The sequence below is a fragment of the Crinia signifera genome, chromosome 6 (assembly GCF_055691185.1).
Source record: "Crinia signifera chromosome 6, ASM5569118v1, whole genome shotgun sequence".
In the NCBI taxonomy this organism is placed as follows: Eukaryota; Metazoa; Chordata; class Amphibia; order Anura; family Myobatrachidae; genus Crinia; species Crinia signifera.
In genome coordinates, this window is record NC_139222.1 from 20,879,076 (window position 1) to 20,895,435 (window position 16,360).

Below are 16,360 nucleotides of genomic sequence, written 5' to 3' on the forward strand. Positions count from 1 at the left end.
CCAACATTTTTTAGACGAAAAACGTCATATAGACCCCCCCCATCGGTCCACGAGAGAGGAATTACATACCCGATTAGATTCCCCGCACGGTCTAAAAAGGAGATACAATGGCGAAATAGAGGAACAAGAGGTAAAAAACAGATCCCCAAAAAAACAAAAACTACCACAATCGTTAACTCAGGATCAGGGATCATCAACATTTCTGAGAAAGAGTTATCTACAGCCGAGATTGCGGTACTAAATAAAGGCCTCAAATTTGCCCCAGACTGCCACCGAAATGCCTTCGATTTATTTATTGACTTGAACAAATATATTAGAAATTTGACCGTTCAACGTCATTTCCTCAAGAATCAAACAAATTCCACTCAGGAAGAGAAAGGCAAGCCCGTTGTGTCTCTACCCTCACACTTTTATCCTGTGGAATCCAGGGGGAGTCACTTGGACATTTTTTATGAAGCTGTGAGAGAAGATTTTAGGAAAATCAAACCTTCTAAATTCTCCCTAAAAAATCTGAACCCCCAAGAAAACAAAGCTATAAAAACCTTGAAGAAAGATACCAATACTATTATTAGAAGTGCAGACAAAGGTGGAGCTGTAGTTTTACAGGATAGAGTTAAATATTTATCCGAGGCAAACAAAATTTTGGAAGATGACACTACGTATTTGAAACTTGAAAATAATCCTACCATTGACTTCCAAGCAGAACTTAATGGCCATCTACTAACAGGTTTACAGAAAGGTGTGATTTGTAAAGAGGAATATGATTACATGATGGTAAAGCATCCCACCGTACCAATTTTTTATCATATTCCAAAGGTACATAAGAGCCAGGATCATCCACCAGGCCGGCCGATAATCGCTGGAGTCAACTCTTTAACTTCTAACCTTTCACATTATTTAGATATACGCCTGCAACCATTTGTATTACAGAATCGGTCACACTTGAAAGATAGTACCACTGTTCTGCAACTTTTGAAAGGAAAAATATGGTCGTCCAATTACAGCTGGCTCACCATAGATGTCCAGGGCTTATATTCCTCGATACCCCACTCTAAGGGTATAGAGTCAGTAGGCAACATTCTTCGAACGGATCCCAACATAAGAGACGCAGAGATCACCTTCCTAATTGACAGTATAAAATTTATACTGAGCCACAATTTCTTTGAATTCAATGATGAATTCTTTCTCCAACAACAAGGAACGGCTATGGGGACCAAGTTTGCCCCGGCATATGCCAACCTGCACATGAGGGCATGGGAAGATCTACATGTATTCAATTCAACTTACAAAGATCATATCGTTTTTTACGGAAGATACATTGATGATCTCCTCCTGATCTGGTGTGGCGACGAGTCAAGTATTGTCAATTTTATGTCAGATATTCAGGTGAATGATTTCAATCTTAAATTCACATATAAAACCGATCAAAGTAAAATTGAATTTCTTGACCTAGAACTCGAAGGCATCCCAGAAAAAGAAGTGTTGACGAGAACATACTTCAAAGCTGTAGATGCCAACAGCTTCATTCCAGCAGAAAGCTGTCATCACCCGGTATGGAAAAACAGCGTCCCCTACGCACAATTTCTGAGGATTAGACAAAATTGTAGTACAGTAGAGGATTTCTGGCTACAATCAGAACTCCTCTACGGTAGGTTCCTGGAGAGAGGGTACAAAAAAGAATTCATAGATGGGGCAAGATCCAAAGCTGCCATTAGAGAAAGGGACAGTCTACTGGAACACAACATCAAGACTAAAACACCAATGAATACCAGACCGTTTATTACACAGTATAACTGTAATAATAAAACCATCAGTAAAATTCTGGAAAAACATTGGAGTACTCTCTTAAGAGATCCGATTTTGGGCCAACATCTCCCTCAAAAACCGAATGTGGTCTACCGTAAGGCTTCCAACTTGAAAAGCATTCTGGCACCTAGCAGGCTGAAAACTATTTCTAAAGTTAAAGAGAACACTCATAAGAATTTTTTGACTAAAAAACCTGGGGTAACGTCATGTAATAAATGCATCTGTTGTAAGTTTTTAGATAAGACTCCTCTCAATCACACCCTAGAAGATGGCCGATTGTATTCAATTAAAGATGCGGTTACATGTAATACAGATCATGTGGTTTACATGATTACGTGTGGATGCGGTCTGAAGTATATTGGAAAAACGATCAGGCAGACTAAAATACGCATCCAAGAACATATTCGAAACATTAAAAATAAAGTCAGGATTCATAGTCTTCCAAGACATTTCTTGGAGAAACATAATTCAACCGCAACGAAGGAGAATTTTTCATTTACAATATTGGAAAAAATACCCATCAACCCCAGAGGCGGAGATAGGGGACAACATCTTATTAAAAGAGAGAGTTATTGGATTTATACTCTCAATACTCTCAAACCTAATGGCCTAAATGAAGGCATTGATGTGGTAGCTTTTATTTAACCTTTTTCACTCCCCATTTTCCATTTTCTCCTTTTTCCTTTTTCTTGTGCACAAATCATATTCATTTATTTTTAACAATGGTGACTGATGCTGTAAATGCAAGTCCAATTCATTAAGATATCTTCGGGTACCCTTTATTATTCTAATTATTTTCCAGTATGGAATGGGATACACAGAATTTTTTAATTTTTTTAATTTTTTCATTTTTATTTTTATTTTTATTTTAATTTTATTTTTATTTATTTAATTTTATTTTTAATTTTTATTTTTATTTATATTTATTTTTATTTTTATTTATTTATTATTTTTTTATTTATTTATTTATTTTTATTTATTTTTATTTTATTTTTATTTTATTTTATATTTATTTTTATTTTTATTCTTATTTTTATTTTCACATTTATTTATTATTTATTTTTTATTTATTTATTTTTTAGTTTAATAATAATTTTTTCCCTATTTTTCTAGTTTTCTAAAACATAGAATAGATTATCTGTCACTTTATTAGTATATTACTTTAATATAGGAGTCATGTTAATCACATGCTTCGTTTCCACATATTTAAATATTGTAGTTCACTATACACAAAGTATTTAATTAGGGCCGCTATTAGGAGCGCATTTTTATGCGTCCCACAGTCTATTATATAGATTAGCACTTCACATATATTCATCAAGGCTGCCGGATGGAACGCATGGGTTACACTGTGCGCTCCATAGTCTATCACTTCCGTTCATCTTAAACACGCTCACATTACACTGCTGTTTACATAGACCAGCACCTCATATAGGTCCATCATGGCCGCCAGATGGAACGCATGGGGTATACTGTGCGTTCCATCATCAATACAGGCTGAGCGGTCTATCATTTTCTCACTACACTCACATCACCTGTGTATAGAATTCCGGACTTCCGCCTAAAATGGCCGCCATTTGGAACGCACGCGATGCGCGTTGCGTTCCACTGACTTATATTAGCTATTTAACGGTTCCATCAGACCCCCTTTTTCACTTCTTCGCTACATAAGGGAGCGCTGTAATGATACAGCTTATTGAAAATTTAGCTTTACTAGTTATAAACATCTTTAATGGATTAACTTTATTATCCAGTACCCGGAAGTGACGCTATACGCTCTGGGCTATATATACACTACAGAGACACAGTGCTTTCATTCACACTGGTGAACTCCTGCTGTATGCTACTGCTCCTGACATTGCTAGTAAGTGTTTTTTTTCCCAAGTGTTTTTTCCCAAGTGTTTTTTCCTTTTTCTTTTCCAATTGAAGTTTACTTGATGAGTTGAACTTGCATATCTCTTTTGGACTGTAATTTTATACTAAGGTATATAATGTTTTTGTTACCAGATGTTAATTTGAGGATTCTGTCACATCTGGCTATTACCATTGTTTTGGTTATTTCAAGTCTGAATACCCTTTTTTCTGGTATGTAATAATTTGTCAAACATTCAACCATAAGGTCTTCTGTTAATATGTATGGAACAGAATGTGACTTTCTGTAAATTTGTATGAATTTATATAGATTGCCGAAATTTACTGGATTATGTCTTATTGACATCTGAGTCATAATTTTATCTGAACATCCATATGTATGTGCATTATTGTCATTAATTATCACGTGGTGTTTACGGGTGAATTTTTATTAAATTTTATTAATTTTATTAATTTATGAATTGATTTTCTATTGATTTATTAATTGATTAATTAATGATATAAATTTCTAAAATGCCTGGTTTCGATCCTATGTGGTCATTGTCGTTCTCTCCATCTCCTCTCCCTGTTCTTCCTCAAAATTCTCCTTTTTGTGATATTGCAGATATGAATTTCACTGATGTAATATATCATTGTAAATTACAGTTACTGCTGACCGCAATTTCTGCCCCTGATGAAGTCTAGTTCAGACGAAACGCGTTGGTACTTCTGTTTGTGAATATGAAATCTCTGAGCAATTATTGATGTTCACCAATTGTATATTCTGTGATACCCCTTGAAGGGTTTTATTGTACATGATTTATATGTACTTTTTATTTGTATTTTATATTAAATATATTTCTACTAAGTGACATTTATTGGTCTATTAGCGCACTCTGATCTCCCCTTCTTTTCTATGTCTATTTGATTGGGTCTTTGCTAACAGAGGACCCTTCAGAGGTGCTGCTTTTACTCTATTAGCGCAGGAAAGGTTTTTTTCCTTTATATATATATATATATATATATATATATATATATATATATATATATATATATATATATATATAAATACACAGTGATCTCAGAGCAAGAAGGTAAGGGAGAAATCCCAACTTATCTGAGAACAGTGACTGCTGCAGGCAAGGCAGGCTTCCACCAGGATAGTAGCCAGGAGGTGGATAGGAACGCTGGATGCTGCAGCTGGAAACCCACAGACAGGCAGGAACAGGACAAGACCACCAGGAACCGGGAACACTCAGAACGCTAGGTAAGAACTATAACCGGCGTCTGAGTGTCCCGGTGAAAAGGTTTAAATAGAGAGCCGGACAATGGTGAGCAGCTGCGGCTGATCAGGTGGGCGGACGGCTGAGCCGGAGTCTTCCCCTTCCGCCTGGTTGCCTGGCGTCCCCCGTCGCCTAGGCAACCGCTGTGGCCGTGGGGGAAGAGAATGAGGAGGCGGACCAGGACGCACGGCGGCGTCTGCTGGATGTCGTGGCATGATGACGCAGCCGCGTCCAATGACGCGAGGGCGTCCCGGCTGCTTAGCAACAGCCGGGACGTGCTGCAGGGAAACCGCCGGGGTAGCGCTGGAGCTACCCGTGCGAGGCCTGACAGTCTCCTCAGCCGCGGCAATCAAAACCCCCACCGTCCTAACCTTAGGACCTGCCCGATCACCCATCCGGTGCCCGTCAGGAAACTGATGTGCGGCGCTGAGGATTGAGGTATAGCAGGAGGGACATGGCTAATAATACTGACACAGCACCTGTCAGCCACGAGGTGTGCGGCTGCAGAGGCCCGCTCAACCTAGACGGAGCCGGGAGCCCACACACTGCCAAACGGATACTGCTAGGACCCCGTAAGCGCCGAGTCTGAGACGACCGCAAATACATCTGTGTGGAGACTTTCGTGCGTGGAATTACAAAACCATCAATGCCCGCAATTAATATCCTCTAAAGAGGGAAAGACAAGTGGTGAGATCTTTTGCTCTGGGAAGCATACCATTCAAGTAACATTAGATCTGCACATGTGTTTTACCCTACAGGATTTATATTGACTATTGGTCCCTAAGCACCAATTAGAGACTGTGATTAGCACGGGTCTTGGGACATTGCTAATTGTCAACGGGACATTTTTCCTAAGGGGCAATTATACCTAATAGGTTTATTACAAGGTTGATATTAACTAATGTATTTTTAATTATTGTCTTTTAATAAAACTTTATACATTGGTATACATGCGCTCTCTTTAATTGGTTAAATTTTCACGAAAAACTGATCAAAACCCTTCAATTCGCTTTTTTTTTTTGTAAGCAGATCACATCTCCCATACTTATATTTGAGAAACGTGCTCTAGCCAAATTAACTATAACTAAAAAAAAAGTCAAATACCCTGTGATAATAATAATGCAGCTTCAGCTGGGGAATCACAGAGCTCAGGTGCAAATTCTGGGCTTCTGCACAGCTCTCTCTGTTCCTAGGCAGAGAGAGCTGTGCAGGGATGGGGCCAGGGTGATCAGCTGTGTGTGTCCTGTGTCACACATGCTGATCACAGTGTAAAAAACAATCATACTCACCTCCCCAGGGGATTGCTTCCAGTCTACAGGGCCTCCTGCTGTGCTGTGACCCCTAGTGCAGTAAAGTGATGCTGCAAAGCGACAGGTCACTTTACAGCACCGGGGGTTACAGGAAAAGGAAGTCCTTAAGACACCAGGAGCTGATATATACCAGCGGTGGGGAGGAGACTGGTCAGATGTCTGGGCTGGTAACACACAGTGACATGATGTGAGGGGGAGAGCAGGAGTATAATAGGGGCTGATGGCCCCTGATGTATGATATACACCAGAGAGTGTGGGGAGGAGACTGGTCAGATCTCTGGGCTGGTAAAACACAGTGACATGATGTGAGGAGGAGAGCAAGAGTATAATAGGGTCTGATGGCTCCTGATGTATGAGATACACCAGAGAATGTGGGGAGGAGACTGGTCAGATCTCTGGGCTGGTAACACACAGTGACATGATGTGAGGGGGAGAGCAGGAGTATAATAGGGGCTGATGGCTCCTGATGTATGAGATACACCAGAGTGTGTGGGGAGGAGACTGGTCAGATCTCTGGGCTGGTAACACACAGTGACATGTATGAGATACACTAGAGCAGGGCCATAACTAGGGGGGGCACGCGCACCGGGCGCTGGAGGGGGGTGGGGCTCTCAGGTCCGGGGACAGCCAGCGGGGTCAGCCAATCAGCGTCCGGCAAGTATTTTCGAAGTCATCACCAGCGCTTCCCGACGCCGCACTAGTAGGTGAGCGGAGAGACGGACGGAGTCAAGCTGCCGCTACAGCGGCTACCCGGAACCCCGATGCCTGTCACCGGACCCCCGCTGGCTGCACACAGGAGGTAATTTAGGTTGTCAGCGGGGCGGTGAATGGGGGTGGGGTCTCCGGCGCCAGGGCGGTCATTTGGTCGCCCCCGGGAGAGAAACACACAACACAACACATACATAACAACACATACACAAAAACAGTACAGCACACAGAAAAAATAAATGCATTAGAGTGGATGTAGAATTCATCAACACACAAGCATACTTGCCTACCTGACCCTCTCCATGCGGGAGAAAATGCTCTGTACCTGGACTTCCCTGTAATGTATGATTGCCATCACCTATGGTGACACCTTTTCTTATCAACTAGGTGATTCATCGCGCCCTACGGGCGCTCTTCACACCGTCGTAAGGGGCTGCGCCCCCTTAATTTGTGAACATTTGTATATGAGAAAGATGGTTAGAATTGTATGAAAGATGCCTGTATTGCAACTTCAGTTATAGGTGAAATGTGTTAAATAGAGAGCATATGATGTGGAAGGGGGTGTGTATTGTTTTGTTTAATTAAAAAGCGGTTACAGAGTAAGATGTACATTGATAGTGTGGATGGTACAGTGACATTTGTGGGTGTGTGGGGCTGTGTGTGCATGTTGTTTAGGTGTGTGTGTGTGTGCAATAGTATAGTAGGGTGTTTCTGAGTCAGCGGCTCCCCACTGGCGGAGGTCACGACACAGGAAAACAGGAGGCTGGGTAGTGATAGGGGTGTGTGGGCATAAGGGGGACTAAAGAGGAGGGTGGGAGATACTGTGCAGCTTCTGCCAGTGGGTGAGGATCCAGCATGGCAGTACAGGATGGTGGCCCTTAGTCAGTGTCTCCTCCTACTGGGTGGGAGTTTGGGTGCATGAGAGCAGGGCTATGAGGCATGATAGGGGTATGTGGGCAAAACAGCGTCAGCGACTCCCCAGTGGTGGAAGTTACGGTTCAGGAGAGCAGGAAGCTGGGTAGTGATAGGGGTGTGTGAGTATACGGGGGACTAAAGAGGGGTTTAGGGGTGCCGTGAATTGCAGGAGGGGCGCAGGGGGTGCCGTGAATCAAGCGAGGGAGGGAGGGGGCGCAGGTGTCGGCGAATCGCGGGAGAGGGCGGGGGTCCGCAAAGCGTGGGAGGGGGCGTGAATTGCGCGAGGGGGGGTTGCGAATCGCGGGAGGGGGGGTGCGCGGAGGGTCCGTGAATTGCGGGAGGGGGGGGGCACGGGGCGCGATGAATCACCTAGTTGGTTATATATTCTTGTAGAAGGATGGTAGGATGTTGCTGTCATTCAGAATGCATTTACATAAACAGTAATAGTAGCAGTAAAAGGTCTGACTTAAAACACCTACAGTAAAACAGAACAGGTGTTGTATATTATACAAAGAATTGGTTGATGATGTGTAGGTTGACGTGCACATAGTTCATAGTTGTCACTGGAAAAAAATTGCTACAAGAAAAAATCAACACAGAAAGTTCAACACATGTAAATGTTGACATAAGTGTGGCACTTCAACGGTGTCCATGTCGACACATGAGAATGAATATGAAAACATTAAAAAAAAGAAAAATAAATCTTCAAAAACTCATGTCAACCTTTTTCATTGTCGACCATCGCCGTGCCAGTGTTTTGCATGTGCCATTTAATCCTGGGGTTGCCGTGAATCACGCGCGGGTGTGGGGGAGGGAGGAGGTGAGGGGTGTCCGCGAATCACGGGAGGAGGGGTCGTGGGTGGATGCCGTGAATTGCGGGAGGATGGGTCGTGGGGGGGGGTGTGTGGGTGCCGCGAATCGTGGGATGGGGGGGCGCGGGGGGTTACAGTGAATCGCGGGAGGGTGGGTCGCGGGGGCGGGGGGTTGCCGCAATGACAGGAGGGGGGTCAGGGGTAGGGAATTGCGGTAGGGGGGGGGGGGGTCGTGGGGGGCACTGTGAACCGCGGTAGGGGGGGTCGTGGGGGGCACCGTGAACCGCGGGAGGGGGGGCCCGGGGGTTGGCGCGAATTGCAGGAGGGGGGGTGTCACCGCGAATCGCGGGAGTCACCGGGGGTGCCGCGAATTGCGGGGGGTGTGCCGCAAATCGCGGGAGGGGGGTCGCGGGGGGTGCCGCGAATCGCCACAAGAAAAAAAATCAAGAAAGGTCAACACATGTAAATGTTGACATAAGTGTGGCACTTCATTGGTGTCCATTTCGACACATGAGAATGAATATGAAAACATTGAAAAGTGAAAAATAAATCTTGTCAACCTTTTTCATTGTCGACCATAGCCATGTCAGTGTTTTGCATGTGCCATTTAATCGTGGGGATGCCGTGAATGGGGGGGGGGGGGGGGGGGAGGGAGGTGCATACCCAATATGACCCTCTCCAGGAGGGACACATTGCTCTGTTTCTGGACTTTCTTCTTAATTTATGGATTACCATCACCTGTGCTTAAACACCTTTCTTATCAATTACCCTGTTTAAAATGACAGGTGATGACAATCATAAATTAAGATGGAAGTCCACAAACAGAGCATTCTGTCCCTCCTGGAGAGGGTCATGTTGGGAGGTATGGAGGTGTGGGGCGCTCACCTGGTGTGTCTGGTGTGTAGCTGTGTCTTTGCTGTGTAACATGGAGAGGCAGAGGGTGTCTGGCACTGTCTGTGGGCTCACTGGGCTGGTTCTCTGTCATGTGAGTCAGTCATGTGAGTCAGAGGCTCCACCCAGGGTTATATCTCCAGACACACTTTGAGTGACAGATGTAGCCAAATATATAAGAGATTACCTAGCTCCCCACAGGTGATGGCAGTCATACATTACCAGGGAAGTCCAGGAACAGAGCATTTTCTCCTGCATGGAGAGGGTCAGGTAGGCAAGTATGCACACAAGTCAGGAGCGGTGTGTTTGAAACACCACCACCACACCTGATCTAATTGCGGTCATTGAGTATCAATGCAAACACTAACATTACGGTGAATGTTTTAACAATTTACAATCTTGGGCCTTTGGCGCAGCATAAGACGAAATTTTACAACAATTTTGGAATAAAAAATAAAAAAAAATCCCAGGTTTTCACGGCAGGTCAGCTAGTATGTAATAAGTGATTATTCCTCACCTGCGCTGGTATCTGTAGGGATTTCCTCCTCCTTACACTGCTGATCATCCCTCATATATGTGTCTTCTGTGTCTGTATCTTCTTTCTTATCTGTCACACAAGACTCTTCTCCTTCTGCCTTAATATCAGTCACATCCGTCTCTTCTTCTCCCTTTATTTCTTCGGCCTTAATATCAGACAAATCTTCACAATGAACCTAAAAAAATATCACATTAGTATTGTCTGATGTTATGGAGATAGAATATCAGTGTATAAGACACACACACACACACACACACACACACACAACTGCTGCAATTCATATAGTGACAGTCACTTTGGTATATTGGGGAGACCCTAATTCCCACCTACCTGATCCTCCTGTGGGGTCCTGTGAGTCTCCTCTGTACAGTGCTGGGAATACAGAGGACGGGGACATCTCTCTGGGGTATCTCTGTTACTGGGCCCATCTGTAGGAGATACACAGTGACTGAGGACATGGTATATATGTGATTATCCTGGGAATACAGAGGGCGGGGACATTTCTCTGGGGTATCTCTGTTACTGGGCCCATCTGTAGGAGACACGCAGTGACTGAGGACATTGTATATATGTGATTATCCTGGGAATACAGAGGACGGGGACATCTCTCTGGGGTATCTCTGTTACTGGGCCCATCTGTAGGAGACACACAGTGACTGAGGACATGGTATATATGTAATTATCCTGGGAATACAGAGGACGGGGACATCTCTCTGGGGTATCTCTGTTACTGGGCCCATCTGTAGGAGACACACAGTGACTGAGGACATGGTATATATGTGAGTATCCTGGGAATACAGAGGACGGGGACATCTCTCTGGGGTATCTCTGTTACTGGGCCCATCTGTAGGAGACACGCAGTGACTGAGGACATGGTATATATGTGATTATCCTGGGAATACAGAGGACGGGGACATCTCTCTGGGGTATCTCTGTTACTGGCTCCATCTGTAGGAGACACACAGTGACTGAGGACATGGTATATATGTGAGTATCCTGGGAATACAGAGGAGGGGGACATCTCTCTGGGGTATCTCTGTTACTGGGCCCATCTGTAGGAGACACGCAGTGACTGAGGACATGGTATATATGTGATTATCCTGGGAATACAGAGGACGGGGACATCTCTATGCGGTATCTCTGTTACTGGCTCCATCTGTAGGAGACACGCAGTGACTGAGGACATGGTATATATGTGATTATCCTGGGAATACAGAGGACGGGGACATCTCTCTGGGGTATCTCTGTTACTGGGCCCATCTATAGGAGACACGCAGTGACTGAGGACATGGTATATATGTGATTATCCTGGGAATACAGAGGACGGGGACATCTCTCTGGGGTATTCCTGTTACTGGGCCCATCTGTAGGAGACACGCAGTGACTGAGGACATGGTATATATGTGATTATCCTGGGAATACAGAGGACGGGGACATCTCTCTGGGGTATCTCTGTTACTGGGCCCATCTATAGGAGACACGCAGTGACTGAGGACATGGTATATATGTGATTATCCTGGGAATACAGAGGACGGGGACATCTCTCTGGTGTATCTCTGTTACTGGGTCCATATGTAGGAGACACGCAGTGACTGAGGACATGGTATATATGTGATTATCCTGGGAATACAGAGGACGGGGACATCTCTCTGGGGTATCTCTGTTACTGGGCCCATCTGTAGGAGACACGCAGTGACTGAGGACATTGTATATATGTGATTATCCTGGGAATACAGAGGACAGGGACATCTCTCTGGGGTATCTCTGTTACTGGGCCCATCTGTAGGAGACACGCAGTGACTGAGGACATGGTATACTGTATATGTGATTATCCTGGAAATACGGAGGACGGGGACATCTCTCTGGGGTATCTCTGTTACTGGGCCCATATGTAGGAGACACGCAGTGACTGAGGACATGGTATATATGTGATTATCCTGGGAATACAGAGGACGGGGACATCTCTCTGGGGTATCTCTGTTACTGGGCCCATCTGTAGGAGACACGCAGTGACTGAGGACATGGTATATATGGGATTATCCTGGGAATACAGAGGATGGGGACATCTCTCTGGGGTATCTCTGTTACTGGGCCCATCTGTAGGAGACACACAGTGACCGAGGACATTGTATATATGTGATTATCCTGGGAATACAGAGGACGGGGACATCTCTCTAGGGTATCTCTGTTACTGGCCCATCTGTAGGAGACACACAGTGACTGAGGACATGGTATATATGTGATTATCCTGGGAATACAGAGGACGGGGACATCTCTCTGGGGTATCTCTGTTACTGGGCCCATCTGTAGGAGACACACAGTGACTGAGGACATTGTACATGTGCGATTAGCAGATGACACGATTATATAGGGGGCCCCCATACCTGCTCTACCATGTGCAATAAAATGTAATCTCTGCTTACCCAGTGATGTGAGGGGCCGGTGAATCTCCATCATCACGTCCTTGTACAGACCCTTGTGTTCCTCTATATACTCCCACTCCTCCATAGAGAGATAGACAGCGACATCCTGACACCTTATAGGAACCTGACACACACAATGATACAGTCATCACTCAGAACACATCCCCCGTGTTACTGTATAATGTCCCATTCTCGGAAGTCACCTCTCCAGGCACATCCCCGGTGTTACTGTATAACGTCCCATTCCCAGCAGTCACCTCTCCGGTCACATCCCCCGGTGTTACTGTATAACGTCCCATTCCCAGCAGTCACCTCTCCCTTCACATCCCCCGGTGTTACAGTATAATGTCCCATTCCCAGCAGTCACCTCTCCGGTCACATCCCCCGGTGTTACTGTATAATGTCCCATTCCCAGCAGTCAAATCCCCCGGTGTTACTGTATAATGCCCCATTCCCAGCAGTCACCTCTCCGGTTACATCCCCCGGTGTTACTGTATAATGTCCCATTCCCAGCAGTCACCTCTTCGGTCACATCCCCCTGTGTTACTGTATAACGTCCCATTCCCAGCAGTCACCTCTCCGGTCACATCCCCCGGTGTTACTGTATAATGTCCCATTCCCAGCAGTCACCTCTCTGGTCACATCCCCCGGTGTTACTGTATAATGTCCCATTCCCAGCAGTCACCTCTCCGGTCACATCACCCGGTGTTACTGTATAATGTCCCATTCCCAGCAGTCACATCCCCCAGTGTTACTGTATAATGTCCCATTCCCGGCAGTCACCTCTCTGGTCACATCCCCCGGTGTTACTGTATAATGTCCCATTTCCAGCAGTCACCTCCCTGTTCATATCCCCCAGTATTACTGTATAATGTCCCATTCCCAGCAGTCACCTCTCCAGTCAGCAGTTGATTGATCTTGTTAGTGAGTTCCAAGATCTTCTGCTCATTGTCTTTCCCATGTATCAGTGAGTGAGGTGGAGGCACCATGATGGGAATCTGGGTCCTCTTCTGTCCTTCTGACACACAGTGATGGCTACTGGGTGTCTCATCACCAGAGGTCTTCTTCACTACTGTGTAACCCTGTGTATAAGAAAATACACTATCACTGTAGACACCCCAGTTATGACCCTCTATTATTACTATAAGTGATGTCACAGTGACGCTCCCAGATCCCCTCACCTCCCCAGTCATGTCCCTGTATTATTACTATAGATATAAGTGATGTCACAGTGACACTCCCAGATCCCCTCACCTCCCCAGTCACGTCCCTGTACTATTACTATAGATATAAGTGATGTCACAGTGACGCTCCCAGATCCCCTCACCTCCCCAGTCACGTCCCTGTATTATTACTATAGATATAGGTGATGTCACAGTGACACTCCCAGGTCCCCTCACCTCCCCAGTCACGTCCCTGTATTATTACTATAGATATAAGTGACGTCACAGTGACACTCCCAGATCCCCTCACCTCCCCAGTCACGTCCCTGTATTATTACTATAGATATCAGTGATGTCACAGTGACACTCCCAGATCCCCTCACCTCCCCAGTCACGTCCCTGTATTATTACTATAGATATAAGTGATGTCACTGTGACACTCCCAGATCCCCTCACTTCTTCAGTCACATCCCTGTAATATTACTATAGATATAAGTGATGTCACAGTGACTCCCAGATCCCCTCACCTCCCCAGTCACGTCCCTGTATTATTACTATAGATATAAGTGATGTCACAGTGACACTCCCAGATCCCCTCACCTCCCCAGTCACGTCCCTGTATTATTACTATAGATATAAGTGATGTCACAGTGACACTCCCAGATCCCCTCACCTCCCCAGTCACGTCCCTGTATTATTACTATAGATATAAGTGATGTCACAGTGACTCTCCCAGATCCCCTCACCTCCCCAGTCACGTCCCTGTATTATTACTATAGATATAAGTGATGTCACAGTGACACTCCCAGATCCCCTCACCTCCCCAGTCACGTCCCTGTATTATTACTATAGATATAAGTGATGTCACAGTGACTCTCCCAGATCCCCTCACCTCCCCAGTCACGTCCCTGTATTATTACTATAGATATAAGTGATGTCACAGTGACGCTCCCAGATCCCCTCACCTCCCCAGTCACGTCCCTGTATTATTACTATAGATATAAGTGATGTCACAGTGACACTCCCAGATCCCCTCACCTCCCCATATCATTACTATAGATATAAGTGATGTCACAGTGACACTCCCAGATCCCCTCACCTCCCCAGTCACGTCCCTGTATTATTACTATAGATATAAGTGATGTCACAGTGACACTCCCAGATCCCCTCACCTCCCCAGGCACGTCCCTGTATTATTACTATAGATATCAGTGATGTCACAGTGACACTCCCAGATCCCCTCACCTCCCCAGTCAGCAGGTAGATGATCTCCAGGGTGATATTTAGTATCCTGTCAGTCATGTGACTTTGATCCTTGTTCATCCTCGGGGAATCAGTGACGCGTCTCATCCTCACCGCTCTGTTCTCCTGGAGTAAATATAAGAATTACAATAAACACCACACAGTACACATGTAACATATTAGATAAAGGTAAGAGAAATCCACATAGAGGCACAAAAACAGCTTCTAATGTTTCCCCACATTTAAATATATATCATATAGAGAACAACAGCTGCTCGCTCTGTATAATCATCATAATACTAATAATATTAAGAAATCAGAGACTGGTAATCAAGGAATAAGAAAATATATAATAATCATCATCATCACACAGAGGCTGCTCAACTGTACAATAATAATAACAACGCACAAGAGTCTGCTCCCCCTCTATAACATTTGTAACAGGCCACTCCCCCTGTATGAATAGGACACTACAGGCCGCTGCTCCTGTACTATGGGACACCACAGGCCACTCCCCCTGTATGAAAGGGACACTGCAGGCCGCTCCCCCTGTGTGAACGGGACACCCCAGGCCGCTCCCCCTGTGTGAACGGGACACCGCAGCCCGCTCCCCCTGTGTGAACGGGACACCGCAGGCCGCTCCCCCTGTGTGAACGGGACACCGCAGGCCGCTCCCCCTGTGTGAACGGGACACCGCAGGCCGCTCCCCCTGTGTGAACGGGACACCGCAGGCCGCTCTCGCTGTGTGAACGGGACACCGCAGGCCGCTCTCGCTGTGTGAACGGGACACCACAGGCTGCTCCCCCTGTATAACCAGGGCAGCACAATTCCATCACCTGCTGCCAGATACAGCAATATCTTTTCTCGGTCCCCCGTAACTTAATCACCGTGGCTGCTGGAAGTGAGAGGTCTCAGGTAAGATCAGCAGCGCTGCCCCAGCAGGGAGCCGAGATGCTGCAGCCAATGAACGCGGGGATTGGTCTTCGGGAAAATGGCCGCCGCTCCCTCACACAGGGGACAATTGTTATGGCGCTTTACTAATCTTATTTAGAGCATGGAATCTATCAGCTACCGGTGACCTCACATCACATAACTCTCTCTCTCTCTCTATGCATTCACACAATGCAATTACTGCTTCTAGCTGTCCGGCAGTGATGTTCCAGTGTCCTCATACAGCGGCGGCCATTTTGTTGTGGTTTGTACTCAGCTCCCAGACCCCCCCGCGGCTGTAGCCAAAGTGTATTTTCTGTGTGGGGCAGAGTGGGAGGAGCTGTGTTACCAGGGAAACGTCCCTTCCTGGTGTGCATGGCAGGCAGGAGGGAGAGTGCTGCAGCTGGCACCAGGTAACCCCAGGTATTATACTGCTAGTAACAGCATAGTAGTGATTGCTGGGTGTGAGCCATAAGGGCACTTACAGG

At 45.7% G+C, this 16,360-nt stretch overlaps 1 protein-coding gene across 1 annotated transcript in view; it reads right to left on the bottom strand.

The window, feature by feature from the left end:
- Positions 1 to 15,873, bottom strand: part of LOC146009540 (uncharacterized) — an 86,099-nt gene extending 70,226 nt beyond the window's left edge. Inside the window, exons 1-7 of the mRNA XM_083149984.1 lie at positions 15,779 to 15,873; positions 14,946 to 15,068; positions 13,431 to 13,619; positions 12,538 to 12,661; positions 12,434 to 12,438; positions 10,445 to 10,537; positions 10,094 to 10,289 (exon numbers count right to left, since the gene is read on the bottom strand). Of these exons, the coding sequence (XP_083006110.1) occupies positions 10,094 to 10,289; positions 10,445 to 10,537; positions 12,434 to 12,438; positions 12,538 to 12,661; positions 13,431 to 13,619; positions 14,946 to 15,050 (712 nt within the window). The 5' untranslated portion in view covers positions 15,051 to 15,068; positions 15,779 to 15,873. The remainder of the gene's footprint in view (positions 1 to 10,093; positions 10,290 to 10,444; positions 10,538 to 12,433; positions 12,439 to 12,537; positions 12,662 to 13,430; positions 13,620 to 14,945; positions 15,069 to 15,778) is intronic.
- Positions 15,874 to 16,360: the final 487 nt, after the last annotated feature.